General features: G+C 41.3%; 1 protein-coding gene across 2 annotated transcripts in view; it reads left to right on the top strand.

Moving 5' to 3' along the window:
- Positions 1-25,840, top strand: part of MYO5C (myosin VC) — a 214,649-nt gene that overhangs the window by 180,889 nt on the left and 7,920 nt on the right. For both annotated transcript variants that reach the window (XM_077472579.1, XM_077472578.1), the window contains exons 35-40: positions 1,323-1,477; positions 3,428-3,517; positions 11,001-11,151; positions 11,786-12,068; positions 14,319-14,493; positions 14,656-14,736. In XM_077472579.1, the coding sequence (XP_077328705.1) occupies positions 1,323-1,477; positions 3,428-3,517; positions 11,001-11,151; positions 11,786-12,068; positions 14,319-14,493; positions 14,656-14,736 (935 nt within the window). The remainder of the gene's footprint in view (positions 1-1,322; positions 1,478-3,427; positions 3,518-11,000; positions 11,152-11,785; positions 12,069-14,318; positions 14,494-14,655; positions 14,737-25,840) is intronic.

Genomic DNA, 25,840 nt, shown 5'->3' with positions numbered 1-25,840 from the left:
AAGAGTGGAAGCAGAGATCTGAGCATCTGATGATTTGAAGGAGTGGGCGAATGTAAATGTTGAAGAGAACGGGTGACAACGGAGAGCCTTGAGGGACTCCGCAGTTGACTCTTATAGCGTGTCCACACACTCTCTGGCCATCTTTTGTATCATGCCCGCATACTCTCTAACCATCTCGTATAGCATGTCCGCACACTCTCTGACCATCTTTTGTAGCACGTCTGCACACTCTCTGACCATTTCTTGTATCATGTTTGCACACTCTCTGACCATCTCTTGTAGCATGTCTGCACATGGAGTACGTATTATACTGTATATGTGCGTATATATATATATATATATATATATATATATATATATATATATATATATATATATATATATATATATATATTTATTATTTTTTTAAACTTTTTTCTTTTTGAGGTGGGGGGGATTTTGGGTGAATTTCTCACACTTTTTTTCCCCTGGCCTTGACACCTGGGCAACAGTAGTGGTCAAATGTTGACCATATATCAGCAGATGCAGTCATTGTTTAAATTTCTACCTAGCCTGTTCACTATAAACACAAGCATGGGCACTATATATCGGAATTGTAAAAGGGTAAGGTTGTATCACATGTCCCGTAGGCTATCCTCCAGAAATTTTTCAATTTGATAAATATCCTTTTATTTTTTTCAATTGTCTGAGAACAAAGCTGATTTGTTACTGCTTATATATTGTATTTTTCCATCTATAGGCATGTTCATATTTTTCAGAAATTACTTCCACAATAACACAAATCATAGATTTAACATTACAGTCCAGTTAATATTGATGCCATACAATACCAGCACAATATCTGATCTAGTGCAGTATATGCAGGCAACAGAAAAATAGGGTATGGAGGGTTCTTTAATATATCTAACATAGGGCAATGTATAAATACAGAATTGTTTTTTCATCAACGGAGCCCGTGGACAAGCAGTCTTTGTTGCCCAAAAAGTATCCCTCTAAAGAGAAATTTTTTTATAGAATGCTGTCCTGCTGACTTTTTCATTCTGCTGCATATAGCCTTGGGTTTACTGCACCTAATGATATATATCTATATATATATATATATATATATATATATATATATATATATATATATATATATATATTTATATATCTATATATAGATATATCTACATATAGCTATATATCCATATCATAAATCTATAGCATATATAGCATTGGAATACAATATATGTTTGTATTTATTTGTAGGGTTTCTTGACTTGGGATACATATATGTATTTGTATACTTTGTTTAAGTTGCATTATTTACTCTATTGTAACAGATCTAAAACCACGTGGAGTTGTAGTGAATATGATCCCAGGTTTACCCGCTCACATCCTATTTATGTGTGTTAGATTCACTGATTACATTAATGATGCAGACAGAATCAAATCTCTGATGAATGTTTCAATTAATGGCATTAAACAAGTTATTAAGGTAAGGTGAAATCTTTTCAAATTTTACAGAAGCCTGCAAACTTATGCTTCTTAATGCAGAGGGCAAATGTATAGAGTCTTGGTTCTTACAACATGCATTTTCTCTATAGAGGGCCTATTCTGACATATAGCTGTGTCATACAACACTTCATGCCTGTCCAGACCTCTACACTCTGGCAGTCAGCATGTCATACCCAGTGGTGGCTCGTGCATTGTGGGTGCCCCCCGTCCCTGCTGCTGCCCTCCCTATCCATGCTCCCGGCCCCTTTCAGGACGCGGGGTGCATGAATTACAATTGCGGGGATAAGGGGGGGGGTGTTTTTGAAGCACCTGATTAGAGCCAAAGCTCTAATAGGCTTCAAAATAGGGTGGGCTTGGGATGCAGAGCACTGCGTCTGGATCCCACCCAGTTGTGTTAGAATTGTGGATGGATATTCGCTATGTAACACCTAGCCAGCTTCGGGTCTGTATGGCAGCAGTGCGAGAGCACCCCGACGCCAAAGTTCTCCCAGCAATCGCTCACAGCAACAGAAGTGACCCCTCTTCTCCCTAACCACCACCCACACCTGCCTTACCCTCTCCCTGCTATGTACAAGGGTGGGTAACTCCCGCTCCAGGCCACAAAACTGATTTCTACCTGCCGGCCAGGAGCAGGCTACAACAAAATGGCGACGGCCCACTCCACAAGAGACACACAGGCCTTAGGCAGCTGCAGCTGGGAGATGCACTTTAGAGCCTCTGCAAGGATAAGATGTGCCCAACACAGCCCAGGCAAGTGGTGAGTGTGCCCTACCTGATAGTGGTAGGGGGTGGTAGAGCAGTGCCACCCCCCCCCCCCCCCCCCCAAAAAAAAAAACACCAGCCGCCACTGGTCACACCAGAGATACCCATCTTTGTACATTTAGCATGTCTGTCCACAGTCCACTTAGAACAAGGATTGAGCTTGGGTTCAGTTCAAACTCATGTTTAACCGAATCTGGAAGGCAGTTATCAGTGCTGGTCAATAAGCTGTAGATGGGGAATACCTCATCCCACGGCTGCACATATAGAAAAGAACATGGTTACTCATGACATAATTGACCTAATATGAGCACAAAGCCATATTAGGTCAATGGAACTTTCACCTAATATAGCCATGTGGCCATATTAGGTCAATGATGTCACGAGCATCCTCGCTCCTTTGCGTGCACCCAGATGCGAGGTGGGGAATCTCTGCAACTCATTGGCCTGGAACTGAAAGCTGCCTTTCAGTGTTTGGACCAAACCCAAGTGCATCCCTCCTCAGAACATCCACAGAAAAGTATGAGACAAGAGGAACTCACCACCAAACTAATCTGACCACCTGGTGTGCTTATACAGAGGTTTTTTAATGGGAAATATGTGGTGTAGCGTATTTTAAATGCATATATTACACAAAGATAAAAGAGAATACAAAAATATACTGTATATTAAATTCATAAAATAGTACTACTACTCGTCACCATTTATTAACAGTTACAACATTGTCATAACACCACCATTAGTCTGGACCATTCCCATCATGTTACCGGTGGCTATTTAATTAGAACAGACACCTGAGTCATAGCTAAGTGGAAATATCTACTTAGACCTTCATTTCTCCAAGAATATGGAAGTGAAGCCAAACTGAATTCCACCCTAATCGTCACAATAGAGTTCTAGAACCTGTCCTCTAGTACCACCTTATCTCTACTAGAGGATCCACAAAAGGAGCTTGGCAGTGGGAGTCGGACCAGTGCCCACAGAACATCTTTGCAGACTTCAAATCATTGCAATAACATGGATGACTCAAAATGGAACAGGAGAACTCCTCCTGTTGTGTTTTTTTTATTGCCTGCATACTAAAATATTATAATATAACCAACAGTGGCTGTGAATTTATTACATAGAAATGCTTTCCTTACTATATGGCTTATGTATTTATTTTACTTAGGAACATGCAGATGATTTTGAAATGCTGTCCTTCTGGCTGTCCAATGTACATCATTTCCTTAACTGTTTGAAGCAATACAGTGGAGAAGAGGTAGGACGTTTCTCAAACCTACTGTATATTCTGAAAATCGAAATGTATGAAGAGTAATGTGGTTTCAGACGACCCCCTTCTCACTGTATAGTTCAGTGCTCCTATCTCAGCTCAACTGTTACTTTCTAGACACCTGCCTCTGTCACAGGGGACTTGCACGTTTCATGTCTACTTTGCAGAGGACAAAGTCAAAGTGATATTAAACCCTCCTTTATTAAATGTATGTTTCTTGTCAATAACCTTATCCAATAAGTCTAGACTGATGTTTGAAAGCTCTTCCCTTTGTTAGAATTTTTTGTCGTTTGTGAAGCAGTTCTGCCTGTCTTCTATCATAAGGTGCCTACTATCCCACAATGATGACTGCGCATGCACAGGCATCCCAGCATCTGAGGACACTGCAGCTCCACCTCTGCTCCGCCTTCCCACAGATACCATTGGCAGAGACTCCGGCTTCAGCAACAGAAACTATGTCTCCAATATGCACTGATTGACAGCTGCCCTGGGGATGGTAGCAACAGCTCTACTTCTGCATTGAATCCTCTCTAAGGCTGGCAGGCAGAAAAGGGGCAAGTCAGAGGCGGGCAATGGGCATGCCTGGGAGGCAGAGACAGACATCCCAAGTCTCCCATGAGGTGCGGGAGCCTCGCGCATTTTGGGGGTGGCTCCCTGACACCCGCAAGTGCTGCCCGATATCCCGGCTGTGGGGCTGATCCTGGATGGTCCCCTGGTTCACAGTCGGGGATGATTGGTGCAGCAGGAGGGACAGCTGTAAACACCGATCTCCCTGTATAGCTAACATCTGCTTTTTCTTCTCTCACTCCTGCGGCTGTCGGCTAAAAAGCTATACAGGGAGATCAGTGATCACAGCTGTCCCTCCTGCTGCATCGATCTTGCCGACTGTTCCCTGTATCCTCCTCCTCCTCCAGCCACCCCTCCGTGTCCTTCTACCCCCCGTTCTTCTCCTTCAATGCTGAGAAAGGGACTGGGGAATCTCTGTCCTCATCCACTTTCTTTATCTCAAAGGGGAGATGTCAGGGTTCTGTTTAGACCCCTGATATCTTACCAAAGACCACCCCCCAAAAAATATTTTAAATTTTTTTTATTGTAAACAGAGATTATAAAAAAAATTATAAAAAATATATAAAATAAATAAACCCCTTCCCCTAAAAAGCATAAAAAAACAAAAAATGTAATTGTAAAAAAAAAAAACAATATGTAAAAATAAAAACTACTGACACCATCCACTGCCCTACTGACACCATCACCACCATATACTCCCCACCCCTTCTCCAGAACCGCTGTGAAAAAAATATTTAAAAAAATGATTTAAAGAAAATAATAAATTACACAATTGTAAAAAATAATAGAGAAAATAATAAAAACAAAAAACTACTGACACACTGCTCTACTGACACTGTCCACTACCCCCACCCCCCATCATTGTGAAAAACAACAAAATAATAAAAAAAATAATAATAATTAAAGAAAATAAAATTGTAAAAAAAAAATATATATATATATATATATATATATATATATATATATAAATAAATAACTACTGACACCATCCACTGCTCTACTGACACCATCCTGCACATACTACTCATTGCTGCACAATCCACACTCCTCACATGCACATTATACCCACAAACATACACTCCGCACTGAACATTCCCTATTTAACATTACTACATTCTGCACAATGTAAGTCATCTCAGACTCTATAAAACCACACCCCATTAGCCACATGCAATATGTAGCACGGTTTAAGCCACACCCACCTCCCTGAAATTAGTTTTTGCAGGTTGGGATGTCTGCAGAGAGGTGGAACAAATGCGCATGAAGAGGAACTCATGCGCAATAGCACAAAGCCTGTTGGTACATGTAATCCCAAAAGCTGGGCCACGCAATACCCAGGAACATACTCCCCAGGTGGGAATTATTTCAATTCAGTGCCATCTTCATAGAAGATGCAGCCCATAAAACATAGACATATGTGATGTTAGGCACATTATTTAAAAAAAATAATAATAATCATGGATTTAAGCTTAATGTATCTAATAGATCTACTTAACCCCTTCCCGTCTGCCCTGGTGTCCCCTTTAAAATTTCTTAACACCCAGGGGGGTGGGAAGGGTCGGCGATCATGTGATTGGTGATGTGAACTGTGATTGGCTGTCACAGTGGTCACATGATGAGAAGCTGGCCCCTCCAGCTACCAATATTTCCCCAAGACAGATAGCCATTTTTGGCTCCCAACATTGCCTGCCCAGCGACACATATGTGGGAGTTAAAGCCCAGCTTTTTTTCTGCCACATATATGGGTTACTGGGGCATAAAAGGGTCAATGTAAATTTATATGAGGCTTTAGAATCACTTCAAAGCAAATTGAATTAAACCTTTTATTTTAATGCAGGTCATTATGCTTACCAAAATTTAATTCTTGCACTAAAGTGTCCAATTAATATATATCACCAACTTAATTATGCTAAAAAAGAGAATAATGGTCAAACTGATCACCAACTGTCAAATCATAAAAACATACATATATATATATATATATATATATATATATATATATATATATATATATATATATATATATATATATATAAAACAATAAATATGATGAAATAGTGTTATCTATAAAAAGTTTCAAATTCATAAAGATACCCAAACAAATCCAAAATCCATCCATTTGGAGGCTTATTTTCCATGCATCCATCCATTCACTCATTCATTCAGTGGGCTCATTGTGGGACAGTAGAAGATTGTCCATCTTGGGATTTCTCCCAAAAATGTGATCAGATCTCCAATATTTTGAGGTCTGAGGGTCAGGTAAATGGCATTAAGTTATATGGTGGAGCGGTAAAGAATCCTTTAAACACAGGACCATTTGGGTTGATTTTAGGTAATTTATGTTGCCTATATATTTTGTAAGAACTTTAAAAAAATATATTTTTAACCTGCTTACTATTAATCTCACATCATCCTTAAAAAGTAACTCCAGCCAATACATTTGTGTAGATTGGCAAAGAGTGGGAACCTCTGTCAGTTTTCTTCTCATTTCCTGTGCCTTTAACATTATTGTAACTGGACCAGTAATAGAAGGAAATGTTACAAAAGAGGCAGAGATAATAATAAAATCTGACAGGGGTCTAGCCTGTCCCCACTCTACTGTTTTCTACTTGAAGATTTCCTTTCATTTCCTGTCCTTGCAACATGTTGTTACTGGGACTTGAAATAAGGGGGGTGCCCCCTACAGGCACAAAGAGCAGTAAAATCCGACAGAGGTTCTAACCCTTTCCCACTCTATTCAAAAACAGAAAAAAAAAAAAGTTGGGCTGGTGATACACTTTAACCACTTACCACCAAATCACGTACTTGGTACATCATTTGAATTCAAGTGGTTGTACTGGGCTGATGCAGGCATCACCTCACTTTTTTTTTTGTCCACACACACACACCTACACAGGTTGAACTGGATGGACTGTTGTCTTTATGTAACTTTACCAACTATGTAACCTTGGTACCGTTTTTTTAGAGCAGGCAGTCAGCTCTCTTGTAATAGCAACCGGACCGGCTAACTAGCCACCCTGTTGCTATTACAAGCAGCGGGAAGGGACATTCCCCTCCCTTCGCTCTCTCGGTATATAATGTTTGGGGGTTCTAAATAATTTTCTATAAAAATCAAACAGATTTTCACATGTAAACAAAAAGTGCAAGAAAATGCCTGGTCTTCAAGTGGTTAAAAGGAACGTGTGCTGGTAAAAATATAAAGGACACCATTGCTGATTTTTTGACCGGCTCTCATGTTGGTCCTATGGGTACAGTATTTTCTGATTCATTGACTTAAAACAAGATTTCAGGTCATGTTTTCTGACTTCACTGGCTACGTGATGCAGAAAGTATTGACATTGCTAAATCAGCATTACTGCCTGGCAAAAAGAATTTCCAGATGAAGATCAGCATTGGCAGTCTCTGTATTCTTCTCAGCACAGGTTTGCTAAATGAAATTCAGTGGGTTTCAGTGAGGGATGAGATGAGTTTGGAGAATAAGTCAAAGTACATCCCTTTGTTAATGTGTCAATCCAAATTCATACTTTCCAGGCCTCCTATAACTTCTCACAGTAGCTCCCAGTTGCAGAGAGGCCTATGAGAAATCTCCAGTGACCACATAGAGAAGATGGAGGAAGACAGGGCATCAGTGTCTTAAAGAAGAACTGCAGTCTTCTCACATAATTTGTAATAAAAACATCTTTGCCATTCGGAAGCTTCCCTTCAACCACTTTGCATATTATTTTATGCAGCAGTACCCCATAGGGGCTGCTGAAAGTTGTGGCTCACCTGTCACCCTTCCCAGCCCGGCATTCACTTCCCCATCACCTTGCAGACAATAAACAATCCAGATTAGGGTTGTCTCAATAACCACTTTTTTAAGACCGAGTACAAGTACAGATACTTTTTTTTTTCAAGTAATCGCCAATACGGATTACCGATACTTTTTTTTAACCACTTCAATACCAGGCCCTTTCTGCCCAAGCCAATTTTCAGCTTTCTGCACTGTCACTGTTTAAGTTAGACAATTGTTCAGTCATTCTACACTGTACCCAAACAGAATTTGTATCATTTTTGTTCCCACAAATAGAGCCTTCTTTTGGTGGTATTTGATCACCTCCGCGGTTTTTATTTTTTGCAAAACAAATAAAAAAAGGCCGAAAATTTTGAAAAAAAAAAGTTTTGCTTTCGTTTCTGTTATAAAATTTTTATAAATAAGTAAGTTTTCTCCTTCACTGATGGGCACTGATAAGGCGGCACTGACGGGCACTGATAAGGCGGCACCAATGAGTGGGCACTGATGGGCACCGGCAATGGGCACTGATATGCGGCACTGATGGGCACTGGTTTGCGGCACTGATGGGTGCCACTGATATGCAGCACTGATGGGCACTCATGGGTGGCACTAGTGGGCACTGATGGGCACTGACAGGCAACACTGGGCCTTTTATGGAGGGATTTGAACTCATATAGGAGTATATGGGATGCCCAGTAGAACGAACAATTGGTTGATTGTATTTTCAGTTGGGACACTATATACACTTTACAGCTCCGGTCTCCTCCAGCACAACACTTGCTTACAGACTGCTTCTCTCTCTCTCTCCCTCTCCCTCTCCTGCACAACACTTCACTTCCAGGTACAGCTACCACATGGTTAGACCCGACACTACCATTGCAATACTTACTGGCTCAACACCCAGCTCTAACTGTTTCCTCCCAGTCCTCTCTGGCATGCCTCTGCAGTCCTCCCAATAGCACATGTCACTCACCAGCCCTCCTGACTGCACACACCAGTGGTTCCCTCCTGATGACTTGCCCTGCAGTACTAGCTCCTGCTGTCCTCTCTCTGACTCCTCTCTGTGCCTTCTGTTCAGATCTTTTTTAATGCGTTCTTGAATGGATCCGTCTTGCACCCAAGTCCCAGGCCCAAGGTCACCCACTCAGAATGGGGAGCACCCGCAAAGGCCCTAACAGCCTCGCACTTCATCCTCAGTTCTTCCAGCCGACAACTCCTTCCCAGTTGGGCTGACCCTGGGTGTTTCAAGGAGGTCTGCCTCCTGGCAATCCTAGTTGGGGATGGGTCAGGGCTCCCTGAGACACCTCAGACAGCTCCACCTCTCTTCCCCTCTTATAGAATCCTCTAGAAGGAAAATGGAGGGGACAGTTGAGTCACCTCCATTTTCCTTCTAGAGGATTCTATAAGAGGGGAAGAGAGGTGGAGCTGTCTGAGGTGTCTCAGAGAGCCCTGACCCATCCCCAACTAGGATTGCCAGGAGGCAGACCTCCTTGAAACACCCAGGGTCAGCCCAACTGGGAAGGAGTTGTCGGCTGGAAGAACTGAGGATGAAGTGCGAGGCTGTTAGGGCCTTTGCGGGTAAAAAGCCTAGCCTCTGTGAGTTACTCCTGTCTAAATTTACCTGCACTCACCAAAAATCTCACCTATTAGCATAGCACCTACCTAGGTAGAGGGTGCTACATTTATATATACTGTGATACTGTATTTGCCAAATATGCTGCAGAAATCTCCCTCCACTAAGTCTAGCTGCATCCATTTTAACTGTGGGCAGCTGAAGCCGCTGCCTGTTCACTTCCTGGATTTACACAGACACACAGAGGCACACCTCCAGCTCTGCAGCCCTGCATCTCTCATTGGTCCTGTTATGACTCACCCCCCCCCCCACCCCTCATTTTCTGCAAATTCTCACTAGAGTAAGAGAGAGAGAGCTGTGCATGATGTCATAAGCCTAGGCTTTTTACCAGACAATAAACAGGAAGTAGGCTGTATAAGGTATTTACTGGCAGAATTTATTTTTTAACTATCCAAAGTTAAAACAACAAGGACAGAAGATTTAATAGATGGGAAGTTGAACAAATGACTGAAGGTCCCCTTTGAGTATAAGAGCTGAACACTTAAAGAGGAGAAAATGCTTGAAGCTATGCCTATACCCAATCAAGTAGTTTTGCTACTTTTGAAATTTGTAGTCTTCTGATGGTGCTGATGAACCAGGTTTGTCCTGTGCTTTCTGTGGGATTTACTTAATATATAAAAGAGACACATAATTAACAGGGCCAAAGTTCTCATGTTCATAATTCAATACTAAAAAGATGTGACAGTTTAAGACACTGGGAGAAAACTGGACCTTGAGGTAAACTCTTTAAAGCTGAACTCCAGTGGAAACTAACATTCACTGTAGTAGTCGGCACACAACAGTGATAACCATGGTTTTCCCTCTCCTGTATGAAGCAGTATCCCCTCTGCACCACAGGGGGTTGCTTGTTCAGCACTGCCATCATAGAACACCTTGTATTTTTTTGAATGAATACTTGAATGAAGGTTTTGAATGAAGGGGTTCTCTGCTTGTACAAGGTGTATACCTGGTAAAGAATGATGTGGTCCAAGGTACCAAAAGTAATTGGCCTCCATCAAGGTGTATAAGTGGTGACATTATTATCTCTGCCTTTTCCGATCAGTGAATGCCTTGTATTCATTAAAAAATACAAGACGTGTGAATGGCGACAGTTCCAAGGGAGCAATCCCCTGTGGTCAGTGTGCAGAGAAGTCAATCAGCACAAGACCCAGAAGATTGCAGCTTTTGCTGCAGTGACACCAAATACTACAGTAATTGGCAGCTTTGTCTGAGGCCCCTCGGGTATGAGATATACATCTGTACAATGTTCCAAGCTTGACCAATGTAAGTACGCAAGAAAGATCATACCTGGAGTTCAGCTTTAGGCCTTCCAGCAAATATATTTTCACTTATACATACAAATGTAGGTGGATGCTGTGCTATAGCATTTTTTTGTGAGTAGACCGTAACACTACTGAGAGTGAAGCTTAATGTCTGAAATCACTGACACTTGTCACTATCCTTTCTGTTCACTCTGTCATCTCTGCTAATAATGCTCATGTGGTTCCATTTTGCAGGAGTTCATGAAGTATAATGTGCCACTTCAGAATAAGAACTGTCTAAAGAATTTTGATTTATCAGAATATAGGCAGATTATTAGTGATCTGGCTATTCGTGTCTACCATCAGTTCATTACAGTGATGGAGAACAATCTCCAGCCAATGATAGGTAAGGCATCATCTTGAAAGTCTATATCATTTAAAATGGGAAATACTGAGATCAAAGAGAAATGCTACATATACGATGTTGTCAAACTGTGTATGGAAGAGAGTGCATTAACCCATAGCAACCAATAAGACTTCACTCTACTGAAGCCAAACCAGTACAAGGTGGACTGTTACTGATTGCTGTGCAAACATCTGAAAGTCATGTGACAGGAGAGCTCAGGATGAATGTAGGCATGAAATAATTGCTGATCTAATCTGATGGCATTGTCATACTGTGCCCTCTAGTAGAATTGGTAATCTCCCTTTGCTTTTGGAGTTTTACAAACAATCCACTCTGCAAGCACAACAGGAACCAGTAAAGTTCATTTAGACTGCTCATCATGACCATTGGGGTGCTTGTGAAGACTTATAAAGAATCCACTCTTGTGCAGTCCCTTAGATTGCTCCCCATGGCCATTGAGATGGTACCTAGGACATCGTTTATATGTATTACATGAGCAGAGGAACCCCCTGAGTGCTAGGTGTTATAGTGAATAACCATCTCTCATCAGGTGTGCCTCAGCAATGGTGGCATTGGTGGTAATGATAATATGTATTTGTGTAGTTAAATACTGTCTGATGATGCATTATTGCAGTGCCCGGGATGTTGGAATATGAAAGCCTTCATGGAATATCGGTTGCAAAACCCACAGGATTCCGCAAACGCTCATCTAGCATTGATGACACAGATGCATATACCATGACGTCCATTCTCCAGCAGCTGAGTTATTTTTATACCACCATGTGTCAGCATGGCATGGACCCTGAACTTCAGAAACAAGCTGTGAAGCAACTCTTCTTCTTGATTTCCACTGTCACACTAAATAGCCTTTTCCTGCGTAAGGACATGTGCTCTTGTAGAAAAGGAATGCAGATAAGGTATGGACATTAATCATGTCAAATGAAGAGATAAAGATGTATGCTTGGCTACAGAAAGTTTTAATAACAACTATGATCTTCTTTATGGAGGACACTATGAAAACCTTAATTTTTACTGTACTTGTTTTTTTATATTTGAATATACTATGCAAATTTTAATGACAAAAATACAACCCTGAGCAACTACGTTCGTTTTTGGAGAAGTCCATATACTGCCAGGAGGCCTCCCTCCCTATACATTGTGTGGGTACATTGAGCACCCAGAAATCTCACATAAAATGGGAGCAATATTTAATCAAATGTTTTGAAGTTCCAATGTGTTTGGATAGCTATTGAAAGGAAAAGTTCTCACATGTTTACCATGAGCAAATCATTTTATTTTTTTTTGCACCATATTGGCACAGAACCTGCAGAGATTTGGGAAAGTGTGGAACACTACTAGTGTAAATAGTATAATCAGGTTTAGGGAGTGTTATGCCGTGTACACACGACCGGACTTTTCGGCAGAAAAGGTCCGACAGTCTTCCCGCCGGACTTTCGGCAGGGTTACGACAGACTTCCGAATGAACGGACTTGCCCACACATGAATGGACTAAAGTCTGTTCGAAAATCCGTTCGTTTTGAACGTGATGACGTACAACGGGACTAAAAAAGGAAGTTCAATAGCCAGTGGCCAATAGATGTTCTTGTGTCATATTTGGTCTGTCAGACCAGCATACAGACAAATGGGTTTCCCAATAGGAATTGAGTCCGTCGGACAGATTTGAAACATGTTCTATTTCTATTTCTAGGTCCGTCTGAATTTTTTAAAGAAAAACGATTGGACTATCCCACACACGATCGGACTATCCGACAAAATCATTCCGTCTGACCTATTCTGCCGGAAAGTCCGGTCGTGTGTACGCGGCATTAGGAATTAATTTTCAGTTAGAATAAGGCTTAAGGTTAGGGAAGAAAAGTATTTAAGTCCTTTGCACTACTGGGAGTAGGCCAGATAGGTAAATTTATAAATCTAAAAATGTGATCACAAGTGCTGCAAAATCGAACAGTGTTCACAATAACACCAAACAAGGGAAGAAATATATAAAGTGATTTTGCGCAAATAAGAGATAAATCACAAAAAAAAAGCAGTGAAAACAAAATATATATATATATATAAAATATATATTGTAAAGTAATAGGTGACTAATAGGTGACTAATGTGCAAAGAATAGTAAAGTGTGATGGTCCTCTGTGACATGTAGGTCAATGTGAATACAGGTCAAACAAAATTGTCTCTGTGCATACTGTGCAAACAAATGTCCAAAAGGATAATTCAAGTAGAAAGAAGCCAAAAAAATGGATAAATCAAATAAATTAAAATAAATTTAATTAAAATTAACAAAATAATGAAGGAATAAATTAAGTAATATATATAATGAATGAAGTCAAAAAATAAATGAATGAAGTCAAAAAAATAAAAAAATACCAAAAAATTCAAAAACTAATGTGGGCAAGATAAGTACATCCTACAGATAAATGTAGTAAAGTAAATAATTAAATGAATAAAGAGCAACGATAATCAAGATGACAGTAAATAATGTAAATTAATGACTAGATGGAGTCATGAAATAAGTTGATGGTAAAGTTCATAAAATGTTCATTAATGGGTTCAGATGAGGAATCTTCCTGGATTATGGTCTCACTGGACTCTCACCTTAATAATCTGTAATGACTCACATTAACCATCAGTCTAGTAGATACTTCTGTCAGGGTACTGTGAAGTAGGTATATACCGCAGATCAGGTTTCTAAGTATTACTCCTCTCTCTGTTCCTCCACAAGAATATCCTAGATCGCTCCAGTATGAGCCAGGGAAGAGAAAGAGAAAAGAAGCCTCCACTAGTGTAGTAAGTTTCAAACAAGGTGCAGAATGTTTATTAAGTAGCTAAAGGTGGTCTCTTACAATGTATCAATTTAAAAGCGGCAAAGATAAAAACAGTAAAGGATGGCATTCGCGTTCGCAGCGCCCTCTCACTCGTTTCTTGGTGCACGTCCATCTCAGCCAATCCCAAAGCATGGTTCAGTTCAACCATGGCCAGTGTGCATGTACCCTAAAAGTTCCATATCTTATATACAATATGGTACAAACTGACTTGCTTCTGGTTTGAAACATTTTACCCACATGAATGTCACTCTACTATGAATATGCTGGTTCTTGATGGACAATGATGATATTTCCATGGAAAACAAGCCTTTTGTTTATCTGTAGATGCAATATAAGTTATTTAGAAGAATGGCTGCAGGGGAAGAATCTACAAGGAAGCACAGCCAAGGAGACTCTGGAGCCCCTTTCCCAAGCTGCATGGTTACTGCAGGTGAAAAAGATAAAAGATGAAGATGCCAAAGAAATATGTGAGCGATGTACAGCCCTTTCCCCTCTGCAGGTACGGTTTACTCAATGAGTAAATCTTTAGTATCAATTTGTATGCATGTATGAATATGGCCATATGAAGGCAATGCTGCTTTTTGTTATGAAGATATTCTCTTTTTTAAAGAGTAATTTGAATGTTATAGATAATTTTGTCTTGGTTTTTGTATTTCTGTAGATTGCAAAGATCCTGAACTCTTACACTCCGATTGATGATTTTGAGAAACGCGTCACGCCTTCTTTTGTGCGCAAAGTTCAGGTAAGACAGATTGTAAGGTATTATTCCTGGGGAAGGTTGGCTATGCTTAGTAGGTACAGCTTCTAAAACTCAAATAAAGAACAATGCAAATCATACTGCTTTAAACAGTTATTACATTTTTCCGATAACACACACACTGCTCACTGAAAATGTCTGTCTTTGTTAGTAAGAAACACACATACTGTATAATTTGCACATAAGATGTGGTTGTAATTATATACTAAAATCCTCAACTTTCAATCTCACGAAGCTTCACTAAAATATTTGAACTTCAAGGCTGGAGGGTGTATGTTATCCAGCAAACGTGCCACTTTGCCATGAGTGGGTAAAATACAGGTGCAATTTAACTGTTGTCTTTTTTTTTTTAAAGGTAACCAAAGTGAAAAACGTTTACATAGACAGGTAGTATAGCATTAAAGTGTCCAATAATTACAAAGCGATCACATAAAAAGAATTTTGGAATAACGACCATAACAGAGCATGATATAGTGATATACTGGATCAAAAAATAAATAAGGGGGGGGGGGGGGAGCAGCAGAAACGTATTCCAAAAAGAACATAGTAATAGTGAAAAAAACAAAAAATAGGAGTGCCCTCATATTGCGAGTTATATATACCAAGTACATATTCAGAACATATATGATGAAAGAGATACCACACACTTCAGGCATTATAGTATGTTCAGATTCTACCCAAAGGGACCAGATTTTGTGAAATCTTTTCTGGCATCCTCTGGCCTCATACAGTAGGTCATCTTATATAGTGGAATTGCTTGATTGATTAATGTAATCCAGAAAGGTGCATCAGGGGTAATTTGTGATTTCCAGCATATGGCTATGGATTTTTTGGCATAAAAAAAAGACTAGGTGTAGAAAATTTTTAGTTCGGTTAGGGATGCTACCGTGTTTCCCCGATAGTAAGACACCCCCGATTGTAAGACGTATCGGGAGTTTCAGAGGGGTCGGCTAATATAAGCCGTACCCCGAAAGTAAGACATATGTCTTACTTTCGGGGAAACACGGGGGTATTGCCGCTTCCAGTGGCGTACTAAGAGTGGGGCGGGGGGTGCGGGCCGCACCGGGTGCCACACCCTGGGGGGGGGTGCCAGGCCAGCGCCCTCCCCCTCCGACTGAAGAGACAGCGCCGTTCTGATCAGTCTCGGGCAGCGGCTGTCACTCACAGCCGAGCAGAGTGAAGCCGCCTCCCCCTCCTCTTGTATGGCTACACAGTGCTGTCCATGAAGGAGAAGGAGGGGGAGGCGGCTTCACTGAAGCTGCCTCCCCCTCCTCCTCCTCCATACACAGCACTGTGTAGCCATACAAGAGGAGGGGGAGGTGGCTTCACTCTGCTCGGCTGTGAGTGACAGCCGCTGCCAGAGACTGATCAGAACGGCGCGACGCAACCACAGAGAAGGGGATTATTGCGCCAGGTCCCGGATCACTGCCGACAGGTGTCACTGGCTCTGTGTCCTCCCGGTACAGGTCAGTGCTGGTCATACAGAGAGAGACCAAGGAGGGGGAGGGGGAGGGGGGGTGTGAAGAGATTCTCTGCAGCTCTTATTATGTAACCGCAAGATGCAGCTGAGGAGGACTACAAGTCCCAACATACCGGGCTGTGTGGGCTTACAGTTCTCCTCTGCTGAGCATTGCAGCTTTGTATGCTTGGACTTGTAGTCCTCCATAGTGCAGCCTTGCATGCTGGGACTTGTAGGCCTCCTCTGTAGTACAGTGCAGCCTTGCATGCTGGGACTTGTAGTCCTCTGTAATGCAGTGCAGCCTTGCTTGCTGGGACTTGTAGTCCTCTTCTGTAGCGCAGTGCAGCTCTGCATGCTGGGATTTTTTTCCAATATAAGACATACCCCGAAAGTAAGACATAGTGGGGCTTTTGGGGATAAAAAGAAAGTAAGACACTGTCTTACTTTCGGGGAAACACGGTATTGTCATCGATTTACCTAAACAGACATCGTAAAGGGTAACAGGTGGTAGGCGATTGTGTGAGACTGCTAATGAAATCCGTAACTGCAGACCAAAAGCTTCAGATTGGTGGGCACTCCCAGACTGTATGGTAGATTGTGCCATCAGCTATGGAGGTTTTGGAACAGACAGGAGAGGACAGCCTGCCAACGCAAAAGAAAAAACAAAACTGGGTGTATAGGAAGATCTATGTAAAAATTTGGTCTGGACAACCTTGTTCCTTGAAGAAATAACAGTGGGAACCAGTAGAGGGAGAATTTCCTGCCACAATTCTTCTGTAAGGCTCGGAACATCTGCTCTCCAGCGAGATTGTGTGGCCAAAGGCCTTCGGTTTTGGAATATAATAGAGATGATTAATGCCCCATACACAAGGTCGGACATTCCCACCACAAAATCCATTGGATTTTTTCCAATGGATTTTGGCCAAAATTTGTCTTGCATACACACGGTCGCACAAAGTTGTCGGAAAATCCAATAGTTCGGAACAAGGTGACGTTACACACGTACAACGGGACTACATAGAGGCCAGTAGCCAATAACCTTCGTCTCCAAAATTTTCTGAGCATGCGTGGCACTTTGTGCGTCGGAATTCACTACACACAATTGGAAAAAGTCAGATCGGATTTTGTAGTCAGAAAATTTTAGATCCAGCTCTCAAACTTTTTCCATCAACATAATCCAATAAGTGGACATCAATTTATGGGAAGGGTCACATATCACGCTTTCCAGTTTGGAAGGTTTGAGGGACACATTATTCTAACCAAACTGTGCCTCTGCAGTGTGTTGTAACTGAATGTATCTAAAATAAGCAGTAAAGAGAAGATTATGGTTTCATTGAAAATCAGCAAAGGGGTAAAAGGCACCTGAAGAAAATGAATGAGAAATTAATTTCACCCCACATCTAGCCCAAAACACTCCATCAGTGCCAAAGATGAGCATTAGGGGGATATTCATTATTTGACATAGGTGTGGTCAGTTTAGAAAATACGCAATGTCATAGGCAATATGCTAATACTATCCCTGCCCATAGTAGACTGACGATGCACTAGCTTTTGCAAAGATTTAAAAGAAGTAAGGATGGCTGCTTCCAGAGACGCAATTTAATACAAGTTTGTATATATACTCCTTCACCTCCCTTAAGCAAGCCATAGATGATGCAATTTTTACAATGCTGTTGGGGAAATCCCTCCCGCAGCATATCCCGGGTAGATATGTTTTGTAACAGAAATAAAGCCATTTTTTTCCTATATATATATATATATATAATCATTTCCATTTAGGTACAGTGTTGCATGATGTAATTGTCACTCAAACTATCACAAGACTCAAAACTAAAAATGGCTTAGTAATGAAGGGGGTATTACAAGCTGGTACTCAACTGGTTAAAACACCTGAAATAAGAAAAAAAAAAAAAATATATATATATATATATATATATATATATATATATATATATATATATATATATACACACACACATTTTTTTCAAAGGGTCTTCCATCCATTCTAATGATGCCATGAGTCCTTCCTCATGTACTGAACAGCTTACATGTTTTAACATGTGAAAACCATTCAGTGACATTCCCTAGGGGACTGGTCCATGACAGCTTAGGCCCAGCAGAAGTTAATTGAATGATGATGGCTGTCATTCAACCAGGAAGAATGGTGGCATCAAGTAGTAGAAAAAGATTATTGTGGGGGACAGCTCTGGATTAGAGGTGAGCATTGCAGGAAATATAAAAAAAAAAAAAGCTGAAACTTTTAATGATGCATGCTTTGTTCAGTTTAAATTAAAAAAACAGTTCTACATTGAGTTAACTTACAGTGATTTTAAAGATTCCCTTATAAAATGTATTATTTTAGTGCCTTAATATTTGTAATATTTGTGTACATCAGAACATGCTAATTTTGCTTTTTTTTTTAAACAATAAGTGACTTCTTGCTGTTTCTTGTCTTAATGAAGCAAGCACTGGTTTAATTACTGGAGTGTGACATTTAAAGCAGCATACAACTGTCTTCTCAGTTCTGGGTAGTGGCCCACACTTTATTCATTGATGTGTTAAAATCAGTTAAGGTGAACAGGTGCAACAATACCTAATCCAAGTAGCTTATTTTAGATATGTCTTCCATATATAGTACCAATAAGTAGAAGCTGTTCGTGTGATGCATCTATTTTACAAAATGATCCTTCCTAAAATGGAATAGTTATTATTGCAGATGCTACCATAAATGCTTAGAACTTAAATGATATCTGGAGCAGCCTTTCGGTAATAATCAGCTTGTTATAGAACACTTAATTTCAGATAGGGGCTCAGATTTTACACAGCCCTCTACTCTTAGTGAGCTGAGGGTGTTAAAGCGGTATTAAACCCCAAACTGAAAATGTAATAAATTGCAGCTTACCAGTTTTTACCTGGTGATCTGGTCAGTAATGGGCTTCCTGTTATTAGAGTGCCCCCACTCTGGATGAAGGAGCACAGTGGCACCTTTGGACAGCAGCATTTTCAGTCGGGGGGGGGGGGGGGGGGGGGAGTGTTATGCTGGCCATACGCTATATGAAAAGTCGTCCGAAATTCGGTCATTTAGACAGTTGGTTTGTTTTTTGGCTAGTTAATGGGCACAAAATCGATAATCTTTGGGATGTTTTTGAGCCAAAAAAAACGCAGGATAAGTTTGGAAATTTTCTGCCGAATGAACGATAAATTGAAAGGTTAATGTGTTTCCAGTCTGAACTGTCTGCACTATGTATTTGTAAAAAAAAACAAAAAATGCAATCATTATGTCCACTGAATGATTTATCGGTCATTACATGATGGCACTATCATTTGCGCTCACGGCCGATTGTTTGTTTTTGGAAAATGGGTTCAGCCGATTTCTCGTATAGTGTATGGCCAGCATTAGATATACTTACTAAAGCTTTTTTTTTTTCTTTTAAGATAAAGGTTTTAAATGAATAAATAAAAGCTGATCATTGTAAGCACCCCTGCCAATTGTGAATGGTTTGTCTTATTCCTCTAACTGCTACATGTGTAGGCCCCTGTACACACGGTCGGAGATTTCGACAACCAAATCCGTCGGATTTTGTCCGTCGGATTTTGTACGTCGGATCTTGTCCAAAACTGTTGCATACACATGGTCGGACTAAGTTGTCAAAAAATCCGATCATTTAGAACTTGATGACGTAATTTCGTTACGATGGGACTACGTTTAGGCTAGTAGCCAATAGCTTTGATGTAGGAAAATGATCTGAGCATGCGTGGCACTTGGTCCGATCAAAATTCTCTACACATGATCGGAGTATGTCCGATCGAACCAGTTGGTCGGAAAATATTTCCAACAAGTTGGAAAATTGGGTCCGACGGATATTCCGATGGAATCAGTCCGATGCATACCACACACAGTCGGATTATCCGACAACACGGTCCAATAGGACACATTCCGACGGATTCTCCGACCGTGTGTACAAGGGCTAAGAAAGCTTGTTCTTTTGAAAAACAGACTTACTGGTAGAATAACTTGGTGAAAATAAAGAAAAGTAAGCCTGAAAAAGAAAACAAACACAACCATTACATCTAAGAATTGGTAAACTGATATATAATAAATGTTTGCTTTTGGGTTTAATATCGCTTTAAATGACTGTGCAACATCCTCCCAAACTAAGTGTGATGAATTAAAGTGAACATCTAGTTTTTGTTGAAAAAGATCACAATAAACGTCTTCTTAGTTTCCTCCCCCATCTCCACCACAAACAGCTTTTATGGTTTCCCCTACTCAACCACAAACAGTTTTCACTCTGCTTTTCTTTACTGCAACAACTTTTATCACCTCCCTCAAAAGTCACAATCAATTCCCACTTTGCCCCCACCTCCATAACAATCAGCTGTTGCTCTTCCTGCTGAACTACCATTCCTTTGATTTGACCAGTACCCACTCTAATGCCACATACACACAATCAGACATTGATTGGATATTCCGACAACAAAATCCATGTATTTTTTCAGACGGATGTTGGCTCAAACTTGTCTTGCATACACACGGTCACACAAAGTTGGTCGGAAATTGCAAACGTCTAGAACGCGGTGACATGCAACACGTACGACAAGCCGAGAAAAATTAAGTTTAATAGCCAGTGCGGCTCTTCTGCTTGATTCCGAGCATGCGTGGAACTTGGTGCGTCAGAATTGTGTACACACAATCGTAATTTCCGACAACAGATTTTGTTGTCTGAAAATTTGAGATCCAGATCTCCAATTTTGTGTGACGGAAATTCTGATGCAAAATGTCAGATGGAGCCTACACACGGTCGGAATTTTCATCAAAAAACTCCCATCGAACATTTTCAGTCGGAAAATCCGACCATGTGTATGGGGCATTACTATTCTACTGTGTCCTTGATCAATAATCAGTATTTAATCCACATTTTCTAACACCACCAGTCCACTTCCCCTCTGTTACCCTGACCATGATCAGCTTCCTATCTGCCTCCACTCTCTTCAATCCTGGACCAACTCCTGCTCTGCATCCTCACCAAATAGTTCTAAGTGAGTATTTGCCTCTTCCTACCAGCAACCATCAGCTGATGTTCTGTACCCTCTGTCTATAGGCATCTTACAGTCTACCTTCTCAGTCATAAGTCCATATCTTCTAGTGGTCCACAATAAGCTTCTACTCAGCCTCCTATATCTCCTTTTTCATGATTAGCTTCCTCTGCCTCCACTCTTCCTAAGTCTACAATCAGGTACAAATCTGTCTCTTCTCCTGACTTCCGAAAATTAGCTTTTTTCCTTCATCCCCGCCATGATGAGTTTTCCTCTAGCTTCCTCTCCCCTCTCGACCAACTCCTACTGGTTGAACTAGATGGACTTATTTTTGGTGTCTTTTTTCAACCAGACACTATGTAACTTATCATTCTATTCTATTATTAAGCTATCATTCTGCCTACTCTTATTCCACTCAGTCCAAAACCAGCAGTTGATCTGAATTTTCTTTCCATCCCACATGGTCTACAATCAGCTCCCATGTGTCCTCTTTTCCCAACCCAGTGTTTCTTAAAAAGTTGACACAAGGTTTACCACTACCAGCCAAAATCATTCCCTGCTTCCTATATAACCACCGCCTGTGTCCACCACTAAAATCAGTTCTGATCACATACCACAGAGGGTCACTGGAGTGAGGAACACTTGGACCATGTAGAGGTGTAAGACAAAGAGAAACTGGATGCACACCACCACGGAGCTATTTGCAAAACAAATCCTTTGTCTTCAGAGCCAGAAAAGCAATACAGGACAATATGTTGACGCGTTTCACACTGAACTCGTGCTTAACCACTTAAGGATCAGGCCTCTTTTTTAGACTCGGTTTTTACAAATTAAAAACTGTTTTTTTTCCTAGAAAATTACTTAGCCTTAATTACCCCCAAACATTATACATTTTTTTCTAACACCCTATAGAATAAAATGGCGATATTGCAATACTTTTTGTCACACTGTATTTGTGCAGCGGTCTTACAAGCTCACTTTGTTTGGAAAAAATTCACCTTTTTGAATAAAAAAAATAAGACAACAGTAAAGTTTTTATATTGTGAAAGATAATGTTACGCCGAGTAAACTGATACTCAACATATCACGCTTCAAATTTGCGCCCGCTCGTGGAATGGCTTCAAGCTTTTACCCTTAAAAAATCTCCTTAGACAACGTTTAGAAAATTCTACAGGTTGCATGTTTTGAGTTAGAGGAGGTCTAGGGCTAGAATTATTGCTCTCTTTCTCTAACGATCATGGCTATACCTCACATGTGTGGTTTGACAACCGTTTTCATATTGCGGGCGCTACTTACGTATGTGTTCACTTCTTTTTTCTTATTTATTTTATTTTATTTATTTTTACACTTTAAAAAAAATAATAATAATTTGGCTTACTTTTATTCCTATTACAAGGAATGTAAACATTCCTTGTAATAGAAGAAAGCATGACAGGTCCTCTTAAATATGAGATCTGGGGTCAAAAAGTCCTCTGATATTTGGACTTAAATGCAATAAAATATAAAATAAAAATAAAAATTTGTCATTTGAAAAAATGACATTGAAAAAATGTGCTTTTAAGACATATGAGCGGTCGCTTCTGCCTTACTATGGTATGGAGACGGGTGGGAGCCATCTTAGCCTCACTCATCTCCATACCAAGGAAGTGATAGGACCCGATCGCCTCCTCCGCTGCCAACGGCTCCGGTAAGCGGCGGTGGGCGCGGGAGAGTGGCAGGAAGGGGGTGGCACCTCTCCCGCCACTGATAATGGTGATCTTGCGGCAAATCCACCACAGAGGCCACCATTATCATTTACCGAACCGCCGTCTGAAGAGATGGATACTTCAGTTGTGGCAGCAGCTGCTGCCGTTACCAAGATATCCCTCTTCATCAGGTTATTTCTCACACACAGCATATGCATACCACAAATTACACCCCAAAACACATTCTGCTATTACTCCCGAGTACGGCGATACCACATGTGTGAGACTTTTACACAGCGTGGCCACATACAGAGGCCCAACATGCAGGGAGCGCCATCAGGCGTTCTGGAGCACCCAGGACAATTCTGACATTTCCTACATGTAAAAATCATCATTTATTTGCTAGAAAATTACAGAGAACCCCAAAACATTATATATATTTTTTTAGCAAAGACCCTGGAGAATACAATGGTGGTCGTTGCAAATTTTTATCTCACACGGTATTTGCGCAGCAATTTTTCAAACGCGTTTTTTTGGGGGGAAAAACAGTTTTGTGCTTAAAAAAAAACAAAAAAACAGTAAAGTTAGCCCAATATTTGCATAAAGTGAAAGATGAAGTTATGCTGAGTAAATAGATACCTAACATGTCACTCTTCAAAATTGCACATGCCCGTGGAATGGCGCCAAACGTCGCTACTTAAAAAATCCCCATAGGTGACGCTTTAAATTTTTTTTACTGGTTACATGTTTTGAGTTGCAGAGGAGGTCTAGGACTAGAATTATTGCTCTCGCTCTAACGTTTTTTTTATTGTTCATTTTACTTTATTTATTTTAGTTTGACATTTTTTTCCCCAAAATACATTTTTGATCACTTTTATTCCTATTACAAGGAATGTAAACATCCCTTGTAATAGGAATATGGGGTGACAGGTCCTCTTTACAGTGAAATCTGGGGGTCAATATGACCCCACATCTCACCTCTAGGCTGGGAAGCCTGAAATAAAAAAAAAAAAAAAGATTCGGGCTTTGATCGTACTGGCGAGTTGGTAGAAGCACCGGAGGGCGGTGAGGGGTGGGGGGCGTCTATGGCTGGGTATTTCAGGGTATCACCAAGTATGGCTGGGTATCTCCGAGTATAGCTGGGTATGGCAATTTATGGCAGGGTATTGCAGAGTATTGGGGGGTACTGCAAAGTAATGGCAGGGTACTGCAGAGTATTGGGGGTACTGCAGAGTAATGGCAGGGTACTGCAGAGTATTGGGGGGTACTACAGAGTAATGACAGGGTACTCCAGAGTATTGGGGGTACTCCAGAGTATTGGGGGGTACTGCAGAGTAATGGCACGGTACTGCAGAGTAATGGTAGGGTACTGCACTGCAGAGTAATGGCGGGGTACTGCAGAGTAATGGCGGGGTACTGCAGAGTAATGGCAGGGTACTGCAGAGTATTGGGGGGTACTACAGAGTAATGGCAGGGTACTCCAGAGTATTGGGGGGTACTGCAGAGTAATGGCAGGGTACTGCACTGCAGAGTAATGGCGGGGTACTGCAGAGTAATGGCGGGGTACTGCAGAGTAAAGGCGGGGTACTGCAGAGTAATGGTGGGGTACTGCAGAGTATTGGCGGGTACTGCAGAGTATTGGGGGGTACTGCAGAGTAATGGCAGGGTACTGCAGAGTATTGGGGGGTACTACAGAGTATTGGGGGGTACTCCAGAGTATTGGGGGTACTGCAGAGTAATGGCAGGGTACTGCAGAGTAATGGCGGGGTACTGCAGAGTATTGGGGGGTACTGCAGAGTAATGGTGGGGTACTGCAGAGTATTGGCGGGTACTGCAGAGTATTGGCGGGTACTGCAGAGTATTGGGGGGTACTGCAGAGTAATGGCAGGGTACTGCAGAGTATTGGGGGGTACTACAGAGTAATGGCAGGGTACTCCAGAGTATTGGGGGGTACTCCAGAGTATTGGGGGGTACTGCAGAGTAATGGCAGGGTACTGCACTGCAGAGTAATGGCGGGGTACTGCAGAGTAATGGCGGGTACTGCAGAGTATTGGGGGGTGCTGCAGAGTAATGGCAGGGTACTGCAGAGTAATGGCAGGGTACTGCAGAGTAATGGGGGGTACTGCAGAGTAATGGGGGGTACTGCAGAGTAATGGCAGGGTACTGCAGAGTATGCACTGGTATTGCAGAGTATTGGCAGGGAATTGAGGGGTTAAATTCGGTGAGCAGCGATGTGGGCACTGCAGATGCAGCCCACATCGCTGCTGACACCGATCTCTTTCCCCTCCGCTGTACCGATCGGTACAGAGAGAGGAGGGAGGAACCGGCGTCATAATTTGACCCCGGTTTGTTTACAAGTGATCGCTCCGTCATTTGACGGAGCGATCATGTGGTAAACGGCCGCAACGAGCGGCCGTTTACCGTGATCCGTGACCCGGCGGTCACGGATGCTCTCGAGTGTGCACCCCAGGGGGCGCGCGAGAGCAGAATTCTGGGAGGCCGTTAATTAACGGCCTCTCAGAGTTAAACAACCGCCCTGAAGCCGTTAATCGGCAATGGGCGGTTGTTAAGTGGTTAAGTGCACATCTGATGAGGATGCACCTGCAACAGCTCAAGTGTCTGACTATCTGCTGCTGATCATGTGAACACAATCATTTAAAATCATTAATTAATGAGCATGAGTATAACCAAAAAGAAAAGAAAAAAAAGTATGAAAAAGAAACATTGAAAAAAATAATGTTTTTATATAAAGTGTATAAAAAATATGACTAACATAGAAACCATGAAAAGGATGAAAAAATGTGAAAAGCGATCTCGAAATTTCATGTGACAACACTGAAGAAATGACACTTTGCTACAATGTAAAGTAGTGAGTGTACAGCTTGTATAACGATGTAAATGTACTTTC

The sequence above is a fragment of the Lithobates pipiens genome, unplaced genomic scaffold (assembly GCF_037356315.1).
Source record: "Lithobates pipiens isolate NorthernLeopardFrog02 unplaced genomic scaffold, aLitPip1_a1.2 Scaffold_8, whole genome shotgun sequence".
NCBI lineage: Eukaryota > Metazoa > Chordata > Amphibia > Anura > Ranidae > Lithobates > Lithobates pipiens.
Note: the sequence above shows the minus strand (reverse complement) of the source record. Positions and strands in the feature narration are given on the sequence as shown.